Genomic DNA, 27,568 nt, shown 5'->3' with positions numbered 1-27,568 from the left:
ATTAGGCTTATTTGTTTTTCTTAGGATTGTCGCGCCCAGTGTTAACAACACTGGAGTGTGATCAGATGTTAGATCGCACAAGCTTTCTGTACTAATTTGATTTAATGAGATGCCTTTTGAAACGTACAAATCCAGCAGGTCTGGGGCTTTATTACTGTCTGTGGCATATTTAAAATGTGTCAGTTTGTTTTATTATTAAATAGTATTGAATTAGTACTAAATATAATGAACAATGATCTGTACTATAAAATCAGATTTTCTAATAATACAATAATATCAATTACAATATAATTAGTTTATAAAATGGACAATCATTTTATCAATATTGGTATTTTAATTAATTATATCCCATTGTGACATATCTTAAAAATCAATTTAAATACAAAGGTTACGAGGGCAACATAATAAGTTGGGCGAAAATAATTTCGGATTTTCATGTTTGATATCTCTTCATCAAGGGACTGCTGCTTGTATTTACATATCCTAACACTCGATTTTAGTTTGTCTTTTATATTTTGAATTTTAAATAAAAATAGTTAAGAAAAGACAACTGCTCCTTCACCGTTTCCTCGTAACACTGTTAATATAACAATTGTTATAGCTAAGATTCCGATCAAAACTGATTAGTGGGTTAATCTAGACGAATCCTTTTATTCAATAACAAGTGCTGTCGGGTTTTTTTCTTAATCAGATCGTGTACAATAACGCAAATCCTCCACAAACCTCGATAAGCTATCAGAATGATATCAGACCCCGTAGATACATAACATTCTCGAACTAAAACAAGCTGTTTTAAAAGGTTCCTTATCAAGGCGCCGATAATAAATGATAATATTACCGAATCACGTTACGGGTTCAGTGTTTTCGCTAAATAACTGATGACTAGTTTTTCGGTTTCGTCCTTTGGATGGTGTGCGGTTTCGGTAGTTGTGAAATAGGTGGTGCTGAACTTTGAGATTGCGGGAGAGAGAGAGAGAGAGGGGTGAAAATGGCATCTGCCGCGTTTGTGGTGGTAAGAATCGTATTTTTATTTTTCACTGATTTTCATTCTGATCTAAATGTAATGTAAGTCGATTAAGTTTATTGAAATTTTGATAAAATATCATTTTTATTGATGAGGAGATAGTGGAGCCATTATTATCATTTATCGACTGAGTTTATTGAAACTTTGATAACATTTTAATTGATGGGGAGATTGTGGAGTCCTCATTATTATCATTGATGCCATCATGATGATGTTGGTAATGTACCCAAGGGATTTGAAAGACCATTTGTGCTATGTTTTTCGATAAGTACGCGCAGTTTCATCTATTACTTCACCACAAGATTCGATGCCATTTTCATAGTTCATGAGAACATAACCAATTTTTCATTACGATCTGTCCAATTTTCTTTGTTTACAGGCCAATTGTAGCCGATGTGGCAACAACGCGTTTTTAAAATAATACCTTCAAATTGGCGAAGTAGAATAAATAATAAATACCAATCCTAACCTAGTAAAGTTAGAAAATAAAGAAAGAGAACATAGTAAAGAAAACATGATCATAATGAAGAGGTAAAAAACATTGAGAACCATGGCAGAGGAAGAGAAGATAAAAAAGGAGATAATAATCAAAAGTATTAGAGGGGAAAAGAATTAGAGAATATTTGATGATACTTAGAGAACAGGACCAAGAAATGGAAGAAGTAAAATTCTTATATAATAAAACATTGGAAATTGTAGACAAAGACAAATGGGCGTAAATGAAGAGTGATATGATAACAAGGATGAGAAAAACCATGACAACGAAGGAAAGACCAATCCCATTAATAGTAGTTACATAATTTTAAAACAATAGTAAACTAAGACTTAAATAGGAATATCTAGACAGAGTGAATAGAAAGTTTATTAACACTTTAAAACAACTTAACAAAATTATATCTAAAAGAAAAAATAGGACAAGGAGAATCAGATAAATCATTACCGAAGGTGTATGAAAATTAGAAGGATAAGAGGCAGAGAGAGAAAGAAAGGTTGGATTGAAGGACAGAAACTGGATAGAGAATATAGGGAAGAACATAGAAAAGAGAAGGTGCATATGCAGAAAATGAGCAATAAATAAAAGGAAGCAAAAGCATGAAATTAAATATACCAAAAAAATCCAGTAAATTGATCAAAGCACAACGGTAAGAGTACAGATTTTCTCACAAAATCGAAAAAAAATCGACAAAAAAATAATTAAACAAAATAACAAGAAAACGATGAAATATAAGAAAACTAAAAAAAAAAGAAGATGGGAGATAGTCTAGGTAGTATTCTTTCATTAATTATTTCGATATCCATCTTATTCGACAGTTTTAGCTCTCTCTGACTTCTGCTTTCCTTTATAACACAAAATAATGATTTGGTTGAAAACAATAATCATCACCGAAAGAGGCGATTTAAGCTGCCGCTGATGGGTGGTACGCTAAGCGAAGTACTCATGAATTCATTCGTTGCTTCAATATCCATATAACTCGCCTGATTTAGCTCCCTCTGACCTCTGGACTGTGTTCAAACTTCTATACAATATATGGATGGAAACATCGCATTGTTTTTTGTCGAATAGGAAAAAGTAAAGAGGAATCAAAAAACGATGCGTGTTTTTCTTGTAGGTGATGTTCTAGGGTCTTAAAAAATTGTCGTTTCCAGGGAGACCACATCTGGGCCAAACAGGTGACCAATGGAGAGTTCGACATACCCATAGGCGGCAAAATCGTCACCATCGAATCCAGCAGAGTGAAGTTGCTGGACGACGATGGCAACCAGATCTACGTGTCGAAGGATCAGGTGCTGAAGCTCATGCACGTCACGTCGCAGAAGGGCGTGGACGACATGATCAACCTGGGCGACTTGCAGGAGTACGCCATCCTCAGGAATCTGCACAAACGCTACAGGGACAAGGAAATTTACGTGAGTTTTAGGATTTCCAGTTCGTTTCGGCAACGCCGCAAACTATAGGTGATGATTCGGTAGGGGGAAATCGTATGTATCAATAGCAATTCACCGTTCGAAATTCGACTCAAGTTAAAAATAGGGAGTAATTATCGTTATAAATAATGCTATTTTGCGATAAGTACCGTCGAACAATATTATTTCTCTTTGTTTATTTGGCTAGGCTGAGGATTAGCTTTATCGTGGATGATGGATCAGAAACGTTTATATCTGTTGATAAGAACCTCTCATCCTAACTACTCCATCTTTATTTTTGAATAAATATCCTCCGAATATTATATCTAACATCGGAACGTTTTGGTGGGTTCCTTGATGGGACCTATGCGTTCCTATTCTCTGTTATTTTCATTATGGTTTCATTCTTTTTTGGGAGATTTCGTCTCATCCGTTTTGGCCTCTGAATCACTGGTGGTCGGATGGGCCAGCAATGTCAACTTATTAAACTTAGTCAATAATATCTGTTATAGTTTTTACCATTCTATGAATAGTGGTGACAAGATGACAAATTGGTACATAAAAACTGTATTGTACCACATGGATATGTTTTGGTAAATACGTCATTCCAACTTTTATCTGTGTGTGGTTCACGTCCAGAGTATCCAAAGTACATGACCAATGTAGCCAGAGATGGGCAAAATACATGTTTTACTTTAATTAAAACACAAATTACAAAATATATAGGTTAGGTTATGTAAATAGAATACAATTCAGCACAGCTATTAATTAGTAAAAGTCTTCTTTTATGCCCTGTTCACAAAAACAATAGGAAACTTACCTTAGTTAACCCAATCATTATTTTACATTATTTTCCATCTATCTCTCATTTCTTGTGATTATATCTGGCTACTAATAAATTTGTAATTAAGGCAGTAACATGACTATTTATTTCAGGTGACAGTATTTTATCAAAACTTATGAAATCCTCTTTCTAAGCTCCTTTTAGTTGTGGTGCATAATACTGAAATACCTCAAATTACCATCCTATAGCTGATCTAATGTGGTTCTTACAGACATTAAATTAGATAGTAACAGTCGTAGCCCTAATTATTAACATCATTCTTAACGAATATTAACAACTCTCAATGCCAAGAATCGCTTTTCAATCCAGATAAACCCTAGTTGATTAAAAAATCCTTTTTTCATGGCAGTAATTATTATCATTTCATTTAAACCTTTATAACTCTGATAATATTATGTCGTTTCCTAAAATTAAAATTCATTATGCATTAAAATCAGCTTATCTATTATACAATGTGGATCAAAAAGTAAGAAAATAAGTTAACTAAGTCTACTACTACTACTACTACTACTACTACTTTAAGTATAAATCTGGACTATGGGGTTAGTGTCGGTAGCGTCTTTTTGTGTCAGTTTTTAATCAATAGTTTAAGGAATTGTTGTTATAGAGTTATTGGAAGTGTGACATTCCTCTTTTTAGATGATTCCCAAGAATTCCTTTAACTCTGGTAAAAAAATTGGTAGTATTGTTGCTCTCTGTTGATAGTACTGGGATTTTTGATCTCCAAAATAGCTTAGGTCAATCGATCTTTCACTCCAATGTCTATAATTGTTTCTTAACATGACCATTCAAATAAAAAAGCCTCATCAGAGGAAAACATGTTGTCAAGGTTCGAAAATTTCTCCAACCCTTGGTCAGAAAGCTGCAATCACTTAACATATAATCTATCCAAAGTTGACGTGAACATACGTCATCTCAATTTATGACGGTAAAACGGTGCCGTGGCCGCATCAACTTTGACTTTTAGTTTATAGGAAATAACAATATTCTAATCTAAATAAAATGATGAAACAAAAATGTTATCAAATATAATTTATTTTAACAATATAGTACATCTAAAAGCTACAGTTAATTATAGAGCCACAATGGTTGGTAGGTTAGAATTACAACCTCTTTTTACTATTGTTTTCGAGAATTTTGCATACGTTTGACAACCGGGCGACTTTGACAGGCTGGTTCGGTTACATGTTCGAACTTTTCAGACATCATTATGTCTCTTTTTAACTAGAATAAAATGAGAAGGAAAATATTGTCTGATTCTAAAACGAATTTACAAATTGCGACAGGTAATACATGAAATATTTTGATGACGTATGTTCACTGCAACTTTGGATAGACTATATAAAGTATGTCGTTATGTAGAACACGGATTAGAGATGGTGTGGTCCACCTTGTACTAATAAGACTTCAAGAAACATACTTCCAGTAGTTTTACAGTCGAGTTACATTGTATTTTCACAGACCTACACAGGAAGTATGTTGGTAGCGATCAATCCTTATGAGTTCCTTCCAATTTACACGAACAATTTGATAAACGAATATCGAGGAAAGCGTTTTGATGAAATGCCTCCACATATCTTTGCCGTTGGAGACAACAGCTATACTGACATGAAGAAAACAAAGAAGGATCAATGTATAGTTATCAGGTAATGTCTATAATCACATATTAATAATATGGATTTATTCTTATCATGTTTTCGCTTGAACGGACATATTGAGAACAGTATTTCAATAAAATTATCTTTACTATTTCTTTGAGCTTGTAGAAAAATATGGTTTTAACTGACTTGAGATAATTTATTCACATTCACATGCATTTTTATGCTTCCTCAGCATTTTGGAATTTGGTGTTTGGTAAATAAGATAGTTTCCAAAGAAGTTTCTTCAATTTCTGGCCTTCCATTCATTGAAATTGTTCAGCAATGGTTTCACCGAGCATTGACAGCTTATAGAATATCATTCTTTTTGATACCACTGGCGGTGGATATTTAGTTTTACTCTGCTATATCGATACAACTTTCGAACTAAGCCATATTTGATGGTCATAACACATTTACAGTGACAGGACAATACAGATAATTTTTTATTGCTTGACAAGCAAAGAAACTGTCTTGGGATTGTATTTTAATAATTCGTTTACTAGTTATTTTTGTTGCTTTCCAATCCATATATTTCTGGTTTTGTTTAAACTGGATTTATGCTCAACAATAGTTGAGAGTCACTGTCTCTTAACTAATTAGGTTGTGTTGACATAATCGTTGCTGATGAACGAATAGAACTGAGTAATTCAATTATTTGTTGCATTGGGAGTTATATTTATCTTATTATATAATCTTTACTTCACTCCCAACTAATATTACATTTCGAGATATTCTTTGGAGACTCAACTGGGCACGTGTAAAAATGATCTGTTCCTAAATACCATTTAGATGGTATAGTATGAGTGGTGATAAGAATCAATTACTTATTTGATACCAACAGAGTATATTTTCTCGAACGAATATGTCATTGTAGCGGAGAATCTGGGGCCGGTAAAACAGAGAGCACCAAACTGATTTTGCAGTACTTGGCTTCAATCAGTGGTCAACACTCGTGGATCGAGCAGCAGATCCTTGAAGCCAATCCCATTCTCGAAGCTTTTGGTAACGCCAAGACGGTGAGAAACGATAATTCCTCAAGGTTTGGGAAGTACATCAACGTGGATTTTAACGCTAGTGGTAATTACATCTAAGTACCTGTTAATTTTGTGTTATTGAGGTATATAAAAATGGTATTGCATCTAGGAAATAGTAAAATATCTCATATTTTGGTTTCATCATTTACAGTTCTGAGTACCTTTTTATGATACGTGTAAAAAAGTTGAGACAAAGCGAATAGTTGTTTTGCTCTTGGACGAGATTATGTTGAATATATTTCAGTAATAAGAAAATAAAATGAGAATAGATAAGACGTAGGATAGAGTCAGAAACGTTCACAAAAATTCACTTCACAGAATCACTAAAAACATAGTGTTTTAAAATCTAAACACGTTTTCCTAGATCCAATATCACCAGTAGAATAGTTTCATAGCATCTATCGAATTTTAGGAGCTATAGAAGGGGCCAAAATAGAGCAGTATCTTCTAGAGAAGAGCAGAATTGTCTCACTGAACGATGGCGAAAGAAACTACCACATATTTTACAGTATGTTAGCTGGATTACCGAAAGAAGAACGAAAAAGACTCGACTTGGGCGACGCAGACAAGTACGAATATTTACAAGGTAATAAGTCGAATCTAATTGCAGCCATTTTCTGTATTCACTCGTTCATAATCTATATTTTTATAATATTGTACATGATATTAATACATGATAATCTAATTAACTCTCTTTTTGTATAGAATTTTGAAGTTGAATAAAGGTTGAATAACTATTTTTCATAACCAACACGTTAACTGAAAAGTCCCCGGCCTGACACATAGATGGCACTACTAGAATTAAATCCTTATGTTTTTTATTTAGCCATAACCCTCAAAGGTTGGATGTATAAATTTGACAGCTGTCGGATCATTAGTTTGTAAATTATAGCATTTCGAGTGATGCAACAAAAAAATGGATTAAAAGGAATTTCGCGAGTGGAGAAAATATTGCTTTTTCAAGGGAAACATACAGTTGAAGCGCAAACTTGGATTGATGCCGAGTTTCCAGAAACTGCTCCAGGAAAATCAACCATCAAGGATTGGTATGCTAAGTTTAGACGTGGTGAAATGAGCACCGAAGACGGTGAACTCAGTGGATGCCCAAAAGAGGTTGTTACCGACGAAAACATAAAAAAATCGACGAAATTATTTTGAATGACCATAAATTGAAATTGAATGAAATAGCAGATGGCCTAAAGATATGAACTGAACGTGTACATCATATCATTTACGAATATTTAGGTATGAGAAAGCTCTGTGTAAAGTGGGTGCTGCGCGAGCCCACTTTTACCAAAAACAACGACGAGTTGATGATTCGGGGCAGTGTTTGAAGATGATCAAGTTTAATAAACCTGAGTTTTAGTGTCGATATGTGACAATGGATGAAACATGGCTCCATCATTTCACTCCGAAGTTTAATCGAGAGTCATCCCAGTGGACTGCACATGATGAACCCCCTCCAAAGCGTGGGAAAATGCAACAGTGATCACCTTTGAAGGGAATTATGTTGAATAAAAAAACTAATTTTGCCAGTGAAATGTGTTTTACTATGGTAGGGCTGGGACTTTTCAATTAACCTGTTAGAATGTTTTTTAGTATTTCTAAAATAATGAAAGTTGGCAAGATCATAGACTATAATTCGAAGTTGCTTAACAAAACAGTAACCATTAGGAACAACAATGTTTTATCAAGATTTTAGTAATAATGGCATATTGAAAAAAATTTGTAGTGGTGATAGAGTTCACCCACCTCATGTTTCAGGTGGTAAAACATTAACCTGCGTCGGCAGGAACGAAGCCAAGGAGTTCTCTGACATAGTCGCGGCTTTGAAAGTGTTGAACTTCACGGACAAGCAGATATCGGACATATTCACGTTGCTGGCGGCCATTCTCCATCTGGGCAACTTAAAATTCAAAACAGGTTCATCGTCGCACTCGGAGAGTTCTGAGGTGGCTGACCAATCGCTGACCGACAAAATAGCGCGGCTATTGGGTGTGGCCAAGGCCGACCTGGCTGAGGCACTCACCAAGAAAACGATTTATGCTCATGGAGAAAAGGTAATAATTAAATTTAATATATCATGTGTGTGATTTCATATAAATAATGGACAATATGAGTTTCTTGATCTCATCTATTTATATTCTATAACTTTGCTCTAACAGATCAATTAAAAAGTCCCCGGCCTACCATAGTAATACACATTTTTTGGCAAAATTAGTTTTTTTATTCAAACATAATTCCCTTTAAGGGTGATACACTTATTATAGTAACTCTACAACTTTTCGATGCCATTTTTGTAGTACGATTTGTCCCTTGCTTCAACTACGCTGTCCCTTCGCTGGGGGCCAGATCTGGAGAATACGGTGGATGAGGAAGCAATTCGAAGCTCGATTCATGGATTTTTGCCATCGTTTTCACTGACTTGTGAAATGGTGCATTGTCTTGTTGAAGCACCACTTTTTTTTCAAATGCGGCCGTTTTTCGGCAATTTCGTCCTTCAAACGGTTCAATAACGCTATGTAATATGTCGCTGTTGATGGTCCTTCCTTTTTCAAGATTGTCAATGAAAATTATTCCATGCACGTCCCATAATACAGACGTTATAATCTTACCAGCCGACTGTTGCCTTTTCGCACATCGTGTGCAGTCCACTCGAATGACTGTCGATTGGACTTCGGAGTGAAATTATGGAGCCATGTTTCCTCCATTGTCACATATGTCACATATACGATGCAAAAACTCGCGTTTATTGGGCTTGATCATCTTCAAACACTGCTCCGAATCATCAACTCGTCGTTGTTTTTAGTCAAAAGTCAGCTGGCGCGGCACCCACTTTGCACAGAACTTTCTCATATCCAAATATTCGTGAATGATATGATGTACACGTTCAGTTCATTTCTTGAGAGTGTCTGCTATTTCATTCAGTTTCAATTTGCGATCATTCAAAAGCTTTTTGTGGATTTTTAAAATGTTTTCGTCGGTTTTGGGCGTCCACTGCGTTCACTGTCTTCGGTGCTCATTTCACCACGTCTAAACTTAGCTTACCCATCCTTGATGGTTGATTTTCCTGGGGCAGTCAACTGTATTTTTTCTCTTCAAAAAGCAATATTTTATCAACACGCGAAATTCCTTTTTATCCATTTTTTTCGCAATACCAAAAGTTGCTTCACTCAAAATGCTATAATTCACAAACTAATGATTCGACAGCTGTTAAATTTATACACGCATCTTTTGAGGGTTAGAGCTAAGTAAAAATGGATTTTTTCTAGTAGCGCCATCTATGTGTCAGGCCAGGCTCTTTTCAACTGACCTGTTATTTGTGTTTGAAAAATTGTTTCACACAGTGTTATTAATGTATTAGTACTAACCAAGTAAATTAGTGTCGTGCTTAATCCTGTTAATTGATCAATACATTTTTGAAATCCATTAGGAAGACCTGCCAGACAATATATCCAAAATTAAGTTCTTGTTGATATTGTTAACGATGTTGAAACACTATAAAATTTCAGATTGTATCCACCATGTCCAAAGCCCAAGCCACCGATGCCAAGAACGCCTTCTCCAAGGCAATTTACGGCAAGATGTTCGTGATGTTGGTGGATAAAATCAACGAGGCCATCTACAAAACCAAGATCCCCCACAAGAAATCCATCGGGGTGCTGGATATCTTCGGTTTCGAAAACTTCAAGGTCAACAGCTTCGAGCAGTTGTGCATCAATTACGCCAACGAGAACCTACAACAGTTCTTCGTGCAGCACATTTTTAAGCTGGAGCAGGACTATTACACCAAGGAGGGCATCAACTGGTCTAAAATCGAGTTCATCGATAACCAAGAGGTATTGGACATGATCGGGCTGAAGCCTATGAACATTTTGTCTCTGATTGACGAGGAGAGCAAGTTTCCGAAAGGTACCGATTTCTCCATGTTGACCAAGCTTCACGGACGGCACGGTACCGTGAAATTCTACTTGAAACCGAAATCGGATATGACTCCAGAGTTTGGCGTCCAACATTTTGCCGGTCCTGTCTTCTATCAAGTCAATGGTGAGTATCATCAGTGTGTTGTTCGGTATTTGTTAAATCCGGTGATGTTTTCTAGGTTTTCTGGACAAGAATCGCGACACATTCAGTCAGGATATTAAGGATTTAGTCAGGGTGTCCCAGAACGATATGATACTCTCCATATTCAACGAAGAGATATTCAGTGAAGTTAGTGGCAAGAAAATGGTGACATTATCATCACAGTTCAAGACATCGCTTGAGTCACTGATGAAAACGCTAGGCTCCTGTCATCCCTTCTTCGTGCGTTGTATTAAACCTAATGAATTGAAACAACCACAAGTAAGTGACAGGTGATTATAGTTTAAGTCAATAGTAAAAATAATACAACACTTTTTTTAACCTTTAGCGCACCTCACTACACAACTAAACATTATCACACGGTCCTAGTTTAGTGATGTCCATGAGTTACAGAACTTTGTTTATAGGGGGTGGATTCTTTCCTCATGTCTTGTTGCGAATCTCTTAATTTTCTCCATGAACAAATAATTTACGGAAGACAAAAAAAAACAATATAAAGAAAAATTAAGGTGTAGCCTCAATGTGTTAACTTTTTAATACAATAAATAAACTTTACAACGTTTAACTATATTTCATAATTATTTACATTAAAAAATGTCTAAATTCCTTTAAAAAATGATCCTACACATAGAGTAACCCTTGAATAACACCTTAGAGGATAGATAAAAGAATAAATTTGAGAAATAGAAAATAAAAAAAAATAAAAAAAATAAGTAAATAAATTATAACGAGTTATATTAAAATTTTAATATAATAAATAAATATTACAACGTTTAATTTTATAGAATTTTACACTAAAAATATTGAGATTCTTTTAAAATGATCCTAGTGATAGTGGGAATAACTCATATCACCTTACTATTGCAGAACAGAGAAGAAATTCAAAAGATTAAAGAATAAATAAAAGTAAAATATGAAGACAGAAAAAAATATTTGAAAAAGAAGTTAATAAATATTAATATAATTCATAATCCCTTAAATTACCGAAAATAAAATAAATTACAGAGATAAAAAAAAGAAATTCAAGTAAAATAGAAACAAAAAATAAAGACAGAAAAATATTTTAAAAAGAAGTAAATACATATAGATATAAGTCGCAACCTCTTAAATTACAGAAAACAGAAGAAATTAAAGATATAACAAAGGAAATACAAGTAAAATAGAAAGAAAAAATAAAGACAGAAAAAATATTAAAACAAGACATAAATAAATCATTCAATTTTGTTTTAATTATCATGTTTCTCACTAGATATTCGACAGAGCGCTCTGCTGTCGACAGCTTCGTTACTCTGGCATGATGGAGACCGCCAAAATAAGACAGGCCGGCTATCCAATCCGCTACACTTACGTCGAATTCGTTGATAGATTTCGCTATCTGGGTCTGTCCAAACACCAAACCTCATCGATATATTTTATTGCTTTTTGGTAATTGCAGGCAAGGGAATCCCACCATCCCACAAAGGCGACTGTAAGGAATCGACCAAGAAAATATGCAACGAAGTGTTCAATGAGGGTGAGGATTTTCAGTATGGTCATTCTAAACTCTTCTTGAAGCATGGAGATAGTGAGAAACTGGAGGTATTGAGAAGAGATGTTTTAGCCAGGTAAGTTTGGTCTATATGCTATGAAAGTGCTACCAATTTGTATATTCTTTTGGTCATTGGTCGCGTCATTGGCTTCTATTCAAAAGTGAGGAAGTTATTAATTTCTCATTCCAAAACAACAAAAATCAAGATGTGCTGTGATTTAGTAAACTTATTTTATGTTTTGAATCGAAAACTTGGATCACTTCGTATATCCATTTGATTTCGTTGTCTTCGGGCAGCCCTTCGTTGATTATGTAGCGATAAGCAGTGGTAATTAATCGTAGAAATTTGTTTTGGCTGCTTTGGTTTGATTATAGTTGGTTTAACGTTTTAGTTTAACCCCATATTTGCATCCTATAAGTCCAAATTGGCTTTAAAATTGAGCGATAAACCAATCACTATGATTTTTGGTTAAGTTTAAGAACATCTTCCGACTAACTAATACAGTTTCTTGCTGTGATGTTTCCAATTTAAGATGTTTTTTGCTGATTCTGCTTAAGACCAAAATATATACCCAGCTTCCTTGTATATACTTCTACTACTTGGAGGAAATCCTGCAGAAAATGTGCAAGTTAATGATCGTGTTTTCTTTTAAAATTTCGAAGCTTAGCAACATCTTTAGTACAATTTCTTTATACTTTGGTGCTTTGCTGGTACCTAGAAACATCTCCACGGTCAACACAGATTTTTTTACAGTGTCATCAAATATTCCAGCTCTCAAGTCTCCGACATTTAGTTTATAAATATATTTAAAGTATTCGCCGTCCTTGTCCAAGATTTTTACGAATTATTTCATCATACGTAACTTAATATGGGCAAGTACATAACTATGAATCATTGTTTCAACAATGAAGGATTCCCTCCACGTCGTCTCCCTTAAAAACATCTAAATTTTGAAGAATTCGTGTTTCAGATATATTGTGGTGTTACAAAAATCTATCAGAGGCTGGATATGTCGGCGACGCTTCAAGCAACTACGAGAAGCTGCCGTTGTCATACAAAAACACTTCAGAGCCAGAGGGTACCGTTCGCGTTACCTGAAGATGCGTAACGGGTACCAGAGACTTCAGGTAAATAAATGCTTTAAAATACTTATGTTTTATCCGCATGATTATTTGAATTTAACATTAATTCTTTTAGTCCAAGATTTTATCCAGAGAACAAGTGTTTTCGTACAAAAACTTACGTAACAATATCATCAGACTACAGGCCCGGTGCAAAGGTTATGTGACCCGTCACAAAGGCCAGTTCGGTCAGATCGTCGCCATCATCCAGCAAAGAAGGCGAGACGAGAGCGACTTTAAGAGACAGGGCAGGAAGAACGCCCGACATGAAGCCAACCAGGTGATGCAGCAACGTTTGGCTGCAGTTAACGCCGATTATGCGGCCAAACTGAAGCAAAAAGAGTTGGAAGCTCAGACGGTAATGACTCGGCTGAAGATGGCATGGTTTTATCATCATAGAGAGTGTTTTCGATTTACAGGCCATACAGGACGTGAAAGAACAGTTCGCCTTCTTGGAGAAGGTAATGGATTTGTCACCGGATGATCCCAATTTACCGAAATTACCCGAAGATAAACAAGATATGAAATTGACGGTGGGTCTTGAGGATTGTTTCTTGTTGTTAGTGTCCTGATCATACAGTGTTGTTTAAATCATCCATTCAGTTTACCATTCTAATTTCAAACTACACTTCGTAAATCTAAACAAATGGTAATCAAAAGGTAATAGATCCGGAGAGTAGGGAGGGTATACAAAATATTCCTTAGTCCTATAGAAAAAGTTAAATATTTTATATCTTTGGCGTTATTAGTGGCTTATTAATAAGGAATACGGCTTCGATCTTTTTAAAATTACCAAACTATATTTAAAACTTTTTATTATTTTCTCTGTTTTTATTTTCATTTCTTTTATGCACATATATTACTGGTTTCGTCTTCAGATCCGATTATTTTTCATCTAAAGCGCAATTGAGGAAGAACAATATCACAACATACCTCTGTATTACAAAAAAAGCAAATAAATCCAAAAATATGCGATAGTGACAACACTTTGTAACCATTGCGTACTTAAAAATTATTCCTTGACGAAATTATGTTATGTTAGAAAAGGTAAGTTGGAATTATTTCTCTTTATTGATTTCATCTCGAAAGAATGATGTATCTTTTGACTCTATCCACGAACTGGCCTTTCTTATATCTTCATGAGAAATGAAGCGCTACTCAGACAGGTCACGGCTCACACGTCGCTAGAAGTAGTATCAGAAGGAGCAAGGTCTGGGGAATACGATGGGTGTTATAGCACTTCCAATTTTAATGTTTCTAAGTATGTTTTCAGCCGTTCTGCAACAGGTGGTCGAGCATTCTCCTGGTGAAGAATAATATTGTACTGTCTTTGCTGATATTCCGGCTTTTCTTTGCGCAGTGCTTGGCCCAAACGCATCAATTGTAGTCGATATCAATCCCCATTGATAGCTATCCAGAACGCGCTTTGTCTTTGGTGTCAAAATTTCCAATTTTGCAACGCCGAAACCAGTGGAAATGTGATTTATTCGGTACAAATCCAAACATTTTTAATTCACTGAAAAGATATTTTGTTCACAATTGGACGAAAGGACACATACTGAAAAGTCAAGCCTGTCAGTGATGCTTCAACATGGAATTGGTTACAAATGTACTCGATGCGTTTTATCACAGTAACATCCGTTGTAAACCCTTTAAAATTTATTTATAATCCTGATAATTTTGACCCACCCTATATATGTTAATGATTTAATTCTTGTCTTTTCAGCAATACGAACAATATTGGAAGAGTTGGCAATAAATCACAACGTGTTTTATATTTCGTCAAAAGAATATTGCAAGGGCTTCATTATTCAAACTTATTGTAGAGGGTGAACGTGTTAAAACCGCTCTGATCCGATATAACAGTCGAAACGACATGATTAGCCAGCTTGTTAAAAATGGTACTTTGAAACAGAAAAATATAAAATCCCAAATTTATTTTCTGGAAATATAAAAGGCAGCTGAACGTTTCTGCCTTCACATCCTCATCATAGTCGTCACTCTGTACAAATCTTATATCAGTGTCAGATGCCTTAAAAATAAATATACTCGTATTACACAATAAGTGTTTCTTTTATGAATGTATCTGATATAAAATTGCATTATTATTTTTCGAAATATTACACGTCTTTGGTCACCAGTTTGTCCAATCTTTATGATATACCAGTATTTTTGAGGTTATTCAAGAATAAACTCATTTCATAACAATCCCAAAATGGAAGTGCTACTTTCCTAAAACTAAATGTTGTAAATGAACATTGAAAATAAGTTTTTTATTATTTATTCAACCGACAAAGTTCAAATAATCGTATCCAGCTTCGTTGAATTTGTCTTGTTCTCCATTTCTAATAACAGGTCAATAGAAAAGTCCCCGGCCTGACAGATAGATGGCGCTACTAGAAAAAATCCATATGTTTTTTACTTAGCTCTAACCCTCAAAAGATGCGTGTATAAATTTAACAGCTTTCGGATCATTAGTTTGTGAATTATAGCATTTTGAGGGAAGCAACTTTTGGTATTGCGAAAAAAATGGATAAAAAGGAATTTCGCGTGTTAAATAAAATATTGTTTTTTGAAGAGAAAACATATAGTTGAAGCAAAAACTTGGCATGATGCCGAGTTTTCTGACACTGCCGCAGGAAAATCAACCATCAAGGATGGGTAAGCTAAGTTTAGACGTGGTGAAATGAGCGCCGAAGACGGTGAATGCAGTGGACACCCAAAAGAGGTTGTTAACGACGAAAACATTTAAAAAATCCACAAAATAATTTTGAATGATCGTAAATTGAAATTGAATGAAATTGCAGACACTCTAAAGATATCAACTGAACGTTTACATCATATGATTCACGAATATTCGGGTATGAGAAAGCTATATGTAAAGTGAGTTTTGCGCGAGCTTACTTTTGACCAAAAACAACAAGTTGATGATTCGGAGCAGTTTTTGAGGATGATCAAGCGTAATAAACCCGAGTTTTTGCGTTGATATGTGGCAATGGATGAAATATGGCTCCATCATTTCACCCCAAAGTTGAATCGACAGTCATTCGAGTGGACTTCACACGATGAACCCGCTCGCAATCGCAATCGCAATCGCAACAGTTGGCTGGCAACGTTATGGCGTCTGTATTTTGGTATGTGCATGGAATAATTTTTATTGACTACATTGAAAAAGGGAGGACCGTCAACAGCGACTATTACACAGCATTATTGGACCGTTTGAAGGACTAAATCGCCGAAAAACGGCCGCATTTGAAGAAAAACGAAGTGCTGCTTCACCAATACAATGCACTGTTTCACAAGTCAGTGAAAACTATAGCAAAAATCCATGAATTGGGCTTCGAATTGCTTCCTCATCCATCGTATTCTCTAGATCTGGCCCCCAGCGACTATTTAATGTTCTCAGCTCTTAAAAGAATGCTCGCTCGGAAGAAATAAAGGACAAATCGTTCTACAAAAATGGTATTGAAATGTTATAATATAATCAGTGTATCACCCTTGAAGGGAATTATGTCGAATAAAAAACTAATTTTTCCAAAAAAATTGATTTTACTATGTTAGGCCGGGGACTTTCTAATTGACCTGTTATGCATTTTTCACATTTTTCTCATTTGAATGACTGATTCATTCATTGTTTGAATGGGTTTAAGAATAATTCTTGAAATAATTTTATTCGTACTTACTTGATTCTTTCATATTGTTTTTTCGAATGTTGAAATATTGAATAAATATCCCAATTATTTATAATATTACTACAAATTTGCAAGTTTCCAACGCTTCCTTCGAATATGTTCTGACACAACATTGATATGAATACATTTAGCAATGCAATATAACATAAATTATATCAACATATCCATTTTTATTCTCACCTATAATAATAGAATATACAAGTTTCCCTGCTAATCAACTGCAATTAAATACCAATTCGATATCTATATTAAATAACTCGCGATAAACATATCGCGAAAAAAGTACCTCAGGTTATAAATCAGGAGCCCTAATTAATTTCCATCGTATGTTCAGATAAAGATAACTTCGTGTTCAGGCCATGGAACGTGGTTTTTTTGTTATCAGCGTCATCTCTCGACTATATATCGTGGCAAAATCAGAACTACGTAGGTCTTTGTTTCCATCTTATCATGAAATTTCCTGTTGAATCCCAAAATAACGTCATCGAGTTGATTTTCTTCAGGAGCTTGGCTGAAGTGGAGTTATATCGGTTGTAGTGAGGGAACCACTGATTATTTTCGTGTGTTTTTAGGACCATCTGCACAACACCTTCAGTGATGATCTGGACCCAGCGGAATATAGTTTCAGGAAGTATGCGGCGACGTATTTCGTCCACGGTACCGGACCTCAGCATTCCAGGAAGCCTCCAAGGAGCTCCCTCCACGAACTACCTACTCCTGATGATGTATTGGCAGCGCAGGCTCTATGGGCGGCCATTTTGCGGTTTATGGGAGATATGACGGAACCTAGGGGTGGGTTTGCACTTATTTAGGTCTACAGTGAGGATAATCTCTTCCTATTTTATTTTGTAGTGAGTAAAGAGTCCGAAGGCCCAACGTTGGTGATGGCTCAGTTAAATGAGACCATCAGTCGGGCCTTCGCCAACAGAAAAGAATACCAACGTATAGTGCAAGACGAACGAAGGCACATGCAGTCGCTGAAGAAGGCCGATCGCCAGAAAATGATTAACATGACGCTGAAGAGGAAGACCAAACTGCTGGACGATGTCAAGAGGGGTATGGTCGAGGATTCGTTCGCGGCACAAAACTACAACGAATGGTTACACCACAAGAAAACCAATAACCTGGAGAAGCTTCATTTCATCATAGGGCATGGTATCCTGCGGCCAGAACTCAGGTACATTCCTTTAGGTCTTAAATTGAAACAGTGATTAGTTTTTTGTTCTGGCAGATAAGCTATATGTTGAACGAACAATGCTGTTCTGTTAGACTGACTTTACTGTTCTGCACAAGAACAAATACTTTTATTGATTTTCCATGTCCGGCTTCAGTGTTAACAACGAGCTGCAATACGTCTGTATTAACACTAACAAAGCTCATTTTACCACGTCTAAACTTAGCATACCAATCCTTGATGGTTGATTTTCCTGGAGCAGTGTCCGGAAACTCGGTATCAAGCCAAGTTTTTGCTTCAACTGTATTTTTTCCCATCAAAAAGCAATATTTTATCAACACACGAAATTCCTTTTTATCCATTTTTTTTTCAAAATAACAAAAGATGCTTCACAAACTAATGATCCGACAGTTATCAAATTTATACGTGCATCTTTTGAGGGTTAGGTCTAACTAAAAAACATACGGATTTAATTCTAGTAGCGCCATCTATGTGTCAGGCCGATGACTTTTCAATTGACCTGTTAATGTCTCTTTGGTTTCTTTATGATTCTTTTAATTTTTTGATAACGAGTTGGTATCTGGAAATCTGGGTGTAAGTAATCATTCCTATATTCTCTGGGTGAATGTAGAATACTACTTAAGAATAGAGTTCGGCATCAAGATACATCCTAAGATAAGGATAGTTGCCATATAAGATGGTAGATGGTAATTGTTACATTATTCATTGCTATTGACATATGTACGTTGGTAACCAACTTTATAGACCAACATTTTTATGGTTTTAAACTATAAATAAATAATGGGAGACAAATAAAACCAACTAACCAATCTCATTGTTGAAAAAGGCAGATTCTAATGGATTGAGCGCTTGTTACAGAGATGAAATACTGTGCATCATTTGCAAACAACTGACTAACAACCCAAGCAGAGCCTCCTACGCTCGAGGATGGATCCTGTTATCGCTTTCCGTAGGCTGTTTCCCGCCCTCCGATCGATTCGCGCCTTACTTCAGGGCGTTTGTGCGCACTGGACCACCAGGATACGCTCCTTTCACCGAGACCCGACTGAACAGGACCCTACAAAACGGTCCCAGGACCCAACCGCCCACTTGGTTGGAATTAATCGCCAATAAAGTAAGCTATCATCGAGCCACGTCTTTTTCCTTTCAAAAACCCTCTCGTTTTTTTCATGACAGAACAAGAGTCCTATCACCTTGAACATCACATTGTTGGACGCGTCGGAAATCACCGTGGAAATCGACTCGGCCACCACCGCCGAGGAGATCATCACCAAGATATCGTCGGACTTGGGTATAAAGGATACCTTCGGGTTCTCCTTGTTCATTGCCTTGTACGACAAGGTAATGTCGTTGGGGAGCGAAGGGGATCACGTCTTGGACGCCATATCGCAATGCGAACAGTATTCCAAGGAATTGGGACACGAGGAGAAGAACAGCCCCTGGAGGATGTTCCTGCGGAAAGAGATGTTCGCACCCTGGCATGACCCTTCTGTTGATCCAGTAGCCACCGATCTGATATATAAACAAGTGAGTTAGTGAACGGTATTAGTAACAAACCCGTGATTTTGAATGTGTTTGGTTAGATTGTCAAAGGATTGAAGAGTGGAGAGTACAGATGCCCGCAAGAAGGAGACGTATCTACCTTAATCGCAACCCAGTTCTATATTGAACAAGGAGAATCACTAAATTCTCAGGTAAATATTAATACAATCATAATATAGAATTGTAGAATTGTTACGATCTTTTGAAACACACCAAGAGTTTTACGTCCTTATAAAAACTAGTGACTTGTGGTCGAAATTCAATCACAATTTATTAAGTTTGTTAAGTTTTTCTCATAATGGTATAAAAAGAATGACTTAAAAATGATATGTTAATATTACTTTCTTTTAATTAAAAGTATCTTTTTTATTATTAATCTCTTAGAACGTCAAAAATCTGCCAAGTGGGCAATACGTATTATTATATGATTTCAGTTATATAATATAACTATACTACAACAACTTATAATCTAAATCTTATTCTAGATACTATTCTAACTTATTATACTATTCCCCTACTATTATAGCTTATTCTAGAGATTATTAAATCTCACTATATGTATCTATTAATCAGTTCGTATTGTAGTTTGCGTTTGAGCCTATACAATACACTGTCATCGCGCCCATTTAACTGTTTGGCGAGTGCATTGGGATGCACTAATAATCTTTCAAAGTACTTCGCACTAACACTCCGAATCACACTCGTTATAAGTTCTATGGGGACATCGCGCTGAATCAGTTTGCTGGACACGTAATATGGGGCATCGATGATGACTCGCAACAGTCTATTCTAGTCGCATTTGCTAGTAATACCTCACAGTTGAATACCATAGGTCCAAATGGGCCTAAATATTGACTTATACAGCAAAACCTTGTTACATAATGATAATTTAGATTTACGCCTTATCAGCCAGTACATTTGGTTTAGTTTAACCCCAAGCTGTTTGCGTTTTGTCATTATATGTTTTTTTCCATGTCAAACGTCGATCGAAATGGATTCCCAGATATTTAACGTTGCCTGCTTGCGGAAGTTCCTCATTGTTCAATTTTAGTATATATTAATATTACTAAAACGTTTTTTTTTGGCGTTAGTTTCAATACAAGATCAGAAATATATTGCATATATATCATAAGTTTAAATCAACAGGTCAATTGAAAAGTCTACCATAGTAAAACAAATTTTTTGGCAAATGCTATGCAGGCTGTCTGGTGAAAATGAATATTTTTTGTCAAAATTGATAATGAGCGATGAAGCCCATTTTCTTCTCAGTGGCCACATCAATAAAGAGAACAGTCGGTTTTGGGAAACACAGAATCCTTAATTAATTCATGAAACATTAGTGAATTCACTAAAAACAACTGTATGGTGTGGTATTCATGCTGCAAATATCGTTGGTCCCTATTCTTCTAAAATGCCCAAAGTGTTGCAGTTACTGTTACTGCTGAACGGTACCAAGACATGTTTCGAAATTTTCTTGTGACTGAAATGGAAGAGCAAGGACTAGAGGACATGTGGTTTTAGCAAGATGGAGCCAAAAACACACACATCATTCAACAATTTAACATCTTGTTCAACATCTTAAAGACAATATTCGTCACGAAATTGAAAAATTTCAGCCTCAGATGTTGTAGGATGTCATGAAAAATTCTTTAAAAGGGACCGAATAAAAAATGTAAAGACCAAATAAGCCTTTTATGATAACCAAATTTACTTATCTTTTCTTTGAGCAAAGTTATAGGCAATCAAAATGGTAGCGGGACCACGTTGTAGTTCGTGTACGATGTGATGACGAATGTCTTGTTTACAAGTTACCATCATAAACATCTTCTATTATGACAGTGTATGTCTTTATTTCTAGAAATTTACAGATGACTGTAATAGATTCATTAATTTAAAATTTAAATTATTTTCGGAGATATTTTAGTGACGCCGCATATAAAAATAAAACTTTAAAGGCATTTTTGTCGAATTCACTTTTTCTTCGGGACGGTTGACATGATATCTCAAATTCTACTTCACGGATTTATTTGAAATTTATTGTAAGCCTTCCTTGTGCATATTTCTATCATATCAGAGTAGAAAAAAGTCAGACAATTTATCGTCCGCCAAATTACGGCTGTTCGAATAATAGATTACTGTTTTACCATTTTTTGATATTCCTGTTTTTTCTTAAGTAGTAATAACACATATTTTATATCTATATCTCCTATATCAGTTATAGGTTCATTTTCATACAATAGAAGCATGTTTAAGGAAGTATCACACCAAATTTTAAGTAAATCGGTTCACTAGAAACATCATATCATGCCTTTAAAGAATCTCTTGATTGGGTTTAGAATATCCCCTTAATGAACCATTTAACTTGACAGGTTTTGCACAGCAGAATTGGAGAATTCCTGCCGGTTCACATAATCCAACACGCACAAGGTAACCTGCTAGCCTGGGAACAGAAAATCGCCAGGACCTTCGACATGCTGGCTTGCGTGAAGAAGAAATGGTCAGCAATTAAAGCTAAAGAGTCCATAGTTATTTACAGGTAAATTGGATAGAATACCGACACGATAAAATGTGACAACCCATGATAATTACAGCAAATCAACGTGGCCGATATTGTTCTCCAAGTTCTTCGAGGGATTACAGGTCTCCGGTCCTGCCCTGCCTAAGAAGAATATCATTATCGCGGTCAACTGGACTGGTATCTACATGATCGACGATCATGAACAAATCTTAATGGAACTGACATTTGCGGACATCTATTTCATTACATTCGAGAAGTCCAATATGAATGCACCAAAACTGATGTTCACCACAGTAAGATATACGCCACTTCAGTCCTTTTCCTTTATAACGATCTGAGTTCCATCATCAGGTGGCTAAAGAAGAATACGCCTTCCTCAGTCCCGACGCACAGAACATCTGTAACTTGATTCAGTTCATCATTGACGGTCTGAAGAAACGTTCCATCTACTGCGTGGCTGTGCAGGACTATCGCCATCAATCCAATGCCGAGTCCTTCTTGAGCTTCAAGAAAGGAGACTTGGTAACCTTGAAGAACAACATGCTGGGCGAGTCGCTGATGACCTCCACATGGGGATTCGGAGAATGTAATGGGAAATCGGGTGATTTCCCGACGGAAATGGTTTATATTTTACCCACACTGATGCCACCTCCTCAAGACATTTTGGTTGCGTTCAAGAAAGAACACGCGACAGTCCGTAAGTATTGGCTTATAAATTATTTTTATAGGATTTACAACAGATGTGTAACTTCATGTTGAAGCCTTTTTCAGTATAACAGGTCAATTGAAAAGTCCCCGTCCTACTATGTAAAACACATTTTTTTGGCGAAATTATTTTTTTTATTCATCATAATTCCCTTCAAGGGTGATACACTGATTAAGCGACCCTCGATTTTTGTAGTACACTTTCAGTTGATATCTCTAGAGTGTCTGCTATTTTATTCAGTTTCAATTTACGTTCATCCAGAATCATTTTGTGGATTTTTTAAATGTTTTCGTCGGTAACAACGGGCATCCACTGCGTTCACCGTCTTCGGTGTTCATTGCATCACGTCTAACTAAACTTAGCTTACCAATCCTTGATGGTTGATTTTCCTGGGGCAGTGTCCGGAAACTCGGCATCAAGCAAGTTTTTGCTTCAACTGTATTTTTTTCCTTCAAAAGGCAATATTTTATCAAAACGCAAAATTCCTTTTTATCCATTTTTTCACAATAACAAAAGTTGCTTCACTCAAAATGCTATAATTTACAAACTGATGATCCGACAGCTGTCAAATTTATACACGCATCTTTTGAGTGTGAGGGCTAATTAAAAAACATTTAATTCTAGTAGCGCCATCTATGTGTCAGGCAGGGGACTTTCCAATGGACCTGTTATATCATTTCGTTGAAGTGTAGACAAATATATTTTTTCGGCGCGTTGAAAATATCCGAATTTGTTGCAATTTTTTACGTTAGTTTAAAGAAAAAGGAAGCTGAAGGTGATCGAACGTTATGTGAATCTTATGGCAACCATGCTACATCAATATCAACATGTGAATACTGGTTTCAACATTTTAAAAGTGATAGTTTTGATACCGAAGACAAAGAGCGTTCTGGACATCAAAAATATTGAAGACAAAGACGGATTGAAGGCATTACTCGATGCTGACCCATGTAAAACGCAAGAATAATATACAGAATTGGGAATAATACAAGAAAGCATCTCCAACCAGTTGATGGGAATCCAGGATATATTGTGACGTATGAATTGAAGTCGAGAATCATTGAAAGACGTTTGGTTATGTGCGAGATACTGCGTCAGCAAGAAAAACAGAAAGGTTATTTCATTGTATTATTAATGGTGATAAAAATTGGATCCATTACGATTATCTAAAGCAAAGAAAATCATGAGGATCACCTGGTCATGCATCAACGTCAACGGCAATACAGAATATACATGGATGGAGTCTTGGAAACTAAATACGCAACAATGTTATTCTTCAGCATGACAAAACTAGACTATATTTTGCAAAATCTATAAAAACCTTCTTGGAAACATTAAAGTGTGAGGTACTCCAGACCTTGCTCCATCTGATGACTACTACTCACCAGGATACCAAAAATAGATCGATTCGTAGATAGCCCCGTAATAAAATCCGTAAATTGTCTAAAAGAAGAAGAAAAAATAAAGGTTATCGATGGACAGTACTTTGAATACTATACATTGTGCTGATTTCTCACAATACAGCGTTAATAAATTAAAGAAAAATCCTTTAAGACTAATTTATAAGCTCTTATTTCATTGCAGATTGATTGATATAATACGTCTGAGTATTCGTGGTGTTTCAGAAAAAGAATCTTCCGCTGCTTCTGTTAGTACCTTGCAACGAATGAGGATGCACACGCTGGCACAGTACGCTGACGAACATTTCCGTAGCGCGCGTAGAATGACGACAGTGAACAAGTCCTCGGTACTGACCACAGCCAGAAGAAACTCCAAGGAGGAGTTGTGGAAATACACCAATGAACCCATTTACCAACCATTGCTTCAAAAGGTTCTGGCAGATGATGAGGCTAGTAAAGAAGCTTGCAACATTTTCACAGGTAACATTTTTACAATTTCCTCTGTCATACTGCACGTGAACTGAATACCAGTTGTGTTTCATTGACGCTAATATTGCACACATTTCCCAGATTATCTGTCTGCGACAGAAATAAAGCGACCATCGTTCTTCTTGTACATCTTGATAAACTTTTACGTGTAGATTCTAAACAACATCGTCTTTGATTAAGAAAAACACTAATTTTCATTTTGGTTTACGAAAATGTAGCAGCTCCTTAAAAAAAGTTTTGTTTTCCATATATAACCTCTCGAAAATATAATGGCAGATGTATTTTTAATAGTATCGTCAATAGTAAATCAACAGAACGATTGATAACTGGAACATTATATAATGTCTTGATATATTAATTTTTTAGCTATTTTGAGATACATGGGTGATCTGCCTGCCCCCAAAGCTAAGTACGCCAATGAATACACAGATCAAATCTTCACTACCCCATTAAAAACCGAACTTCTTAAAGATGAAGTTTACTGCCAGATCCTCAGACAACTGACGTTCAACAGAATGACGATCAGCGAAGAAAAAGGCTGGGAATTGCTTTACCTGATGGTGGGATTGTTCGTTCCCACTGTCTCCCTATTGGAGGAGACGAAGAAATTCCTGAAATCCCGAGTCCATCCGTTCGTGGAGCCTTGCCTGCAACGACTACAGGTAAGTAAAGGCTTCGGTTTTCCATGTTTTGTAATCGTGGTCTTTGTAGCTCACACAAAAACTTGGTCCAAGGAAATTCCCACCGTATTCCATCGAGGTTGAGGCTATCCAACACCGAAGCATGGAGATATATCACAAGATCTACTTCCCCGATGACACCGATGAAGCTTTCGAAGTGGACTCCATGACCAGGGCTTCGGATCTGTGCAAGTCCATCGGCACTCGTCTGGACTTAAACTCCACCGACGGTTTCAGTCTGTTCGTCGCCATATCAGACAAGGTATTCTCCATTCCCGAGGAATACTTCTTCTACGATTTCTTGAGCGAGTTAATCAACTGGATGCGAGCAACTAAACCCAGTTGGGGAAGTAAGTTTCGGCTAATTTAATATCGAATTACATAGACTGAGCGTGATGATGATTCAGGTGCTGCACCGATTCAAGCTCAGTACCAGGTGTTCTTCATGAAGAAACTCTGGGTCAACACAGTTCCTGGCAAATGCGTCAACTCCGATCAGATCTTCCATTATCATCAAGAACTACCAAAGTACCTCAAGGGTTACCACAAATGTAGTAAACAAGACGTGGTGAAATTGGCAGCGTTGATACTCAGAGCCAGATTCGACAACCAACAGCAAGAAGTCCAATCGGTTTGTCAAGGTCCCTCAAAAATAATATTCCCAGCACTAAAGTCTCCGGTATTGCAGGTGATTCAAACTAACGTCAAAGAGTTCATACCGAACGACATGATCAAAGCTGCCAGTGGTTCTGAGTGGAAGCGTCTGATATTGAACGAGTACAAAGCGGTGAACTGTACAGTGCCAGAGGCCAAGGAAGCCTTCCTGAAGATCATATTCAATTGGCCAACGTTCGGATCCACGTTCTTCGAGGTCAAACAAACCACCGAACCGTCCTATCCAGAGATGATCCTGATGGCTATTAACAAGAAGGGCATCAACATAATCCATCCCCACACCAAGGTATGTTAAGGTACGTCTCATTAATACCTTCGTAATTTGAACGAAACTTTCAGGATATCCTGGCCGTTCACGATTACTCCGAGTTGTCCAACTGGGGATCCGGCAACACTTACTTCCAACTGACCATCGGAAATATAATGCGCAAGACCAAGATACTCTGCGAGACTTCGCAGGGCTACAAGATGGACGATTTGATCACGTCCTACATCAAATACTTCAAGGAGAAAGCGAAGAGAGAGCAGCAGCAAAAGCATGACCTGTTTTTATAGAAAGGAAGCGGAAGATTTATTCAGTTCGAGGGATTAAATTAATGTGTTATCGTTAAGAATTATAAATATGTTAGAATAAAACTATTTGTTTTTATTTATTCGGATATGATCAACATTTATCGATATATACCTGTGAACATTTGGTCAAGCCTTACCGAACTTCCAGTGATTTTTACTTTTGTTTCCTTGATACAAGAAACACATGACGAGACACCCGATTTCAATAGTATAGGTTTTTTTTTCGTATATGAGTATGACATCAAGCCAAGCCAATATTCTAATAAATAGGCCAACCTAGAAAGAGGATGGATAAGGTAAATAAAATCCAGCACAAATACTCATAGCAAGAACTTTTTATTTATTTTGTAACACTTTTTAAAGTTGAAGTTTACTGTTAGATCCTCGATCAGTTCAGGTTCAGCAAAATGACGATCAGCCAAGAAAAGCGCTGGGTGTTATTTTACCTGATGATGGACTTATTCATTACCACTATGGTACTTGCTCAAGCTATGCATTATCTAACTCCCAGTGACTGGTTTTTGTTTCAGTTATCGAAGAAGGCCATTAAAAGAAACCGATTCAATATGACTTCAATAGTATAGTTTTTTTGAAATATAGTAGCAGCAAGCTAAATCAACAATTTAAATAATCAGGCCAGTCCAGGAAAAGGTAAATAAAACCCAAGACAAACACTCACTCCCAACAAGAACAGTAAATTTATTTTTACACTTCTCATTGATCAAGCTAACTGCCAGATCCTCAAATACTTCAAGTTCAACAAAATGTGATCAGCCAAGAAAAGAGCTGGGAATTATTTTACCTGATGTTGGGTGAATTCATTACCACCGTGATATAAACCTGCGAAAATTTGATCAAATTATGTCTTATCCAAAACCAATTAATTTAATTAAACAAAGCCATAAAAAGAAATTAATT

At 36.2% G+C, this 27,568-nt stretch overlaps 1 protein-coding gene across 1 annotated transcript; it reads left to right on the top strand.

Moving 5' to 3' along the window:
- The first annotated feature begins 850 nt into the window (after positions 1-850).
- On the top strand, positions 851-26,713 carry LOC143202518 (myosin-VIIa). The gene is made up of 27 exons (XM_076414120.1): positions 851-1,012; positions 2,672-2,932; positions 5,235-5,419; positions 6,288-6,490; positions 6,860-7,033; positions 8,212-8,507; positions 9,960-10,494; positions 10,550-10,791; positions 11,780-11,909; positions 11,966-12,134; positions 13,030-13,186; positions 13,257-13,538; positions 13,600-13,713; positions 17,445-17,664; positions 17,725-18,049; positions 18,926-19,181; positions 19,244-19,594; positions 19,651-19,761; positions 21,979-22,145; positions 22,201-22,420; positions 22,479-22,824; positions 24,459-24,713; positions 25,089-25,384; positions 25,434-25,752; positions 25,810-26,033; positions 26,091-26,363; positions 26,417-26,713. Exons 1-27 carry the CDS (start codon positions 989-991, stop codon positions 26,630-26,632), a joined length of 6,351 nt encoding a protein of 2,116 aa, XP_076270235.1. The 5' UTR covers positions 851-988; the 3' UTR covers positions 26,633-26,713.
- Positions 26,714-27,568: the final 855 nt, after the last annotated feature.

Source organism: Rhynchophorus ferrugineus, unplaced genomic scaffold (assembly GCF_030347505.1).
Source record: "Rhynchophorus ferrugineus isolate W39M unplaced genomic scaffold, kcgeb_rfMv2 rfM9, whole genome shotgun sequence".
Taxonomy (NCBI): domain Eukaryota; kingdom Metazoa; phylum Arthropoda; class Insecta; order Coleoptera; family Curculionidae; genus Rhynchophorus; species Rhynchophorus ferrugineus.
This window is presented reverse-complemented; position numbering and strand designations above follow the sequence as displayed.

Bases quoted from the DNA above. Each gene is read 5' to 3' on its own strand.
- LOC143202518 (XM_076414120.1), top strand. From the start codon at position 989: ATGGCATCTGCCGCGTTTGTGGTG. The intron at 5,420-6,287 runs GTAATGTCTATA...ATGTCATTGTAG, and splicing joins GATCAATGTATAGTTATCAG to CGGAGAATCTGGGGCCGGTA. The intron at 6,491-6,859 runs GTAATTACATCT...ATCGAATTTTAG, and splicing joins CGTGGATTTTAACGCTAGTG to GAGCTATAGAAGGGGCCAAA.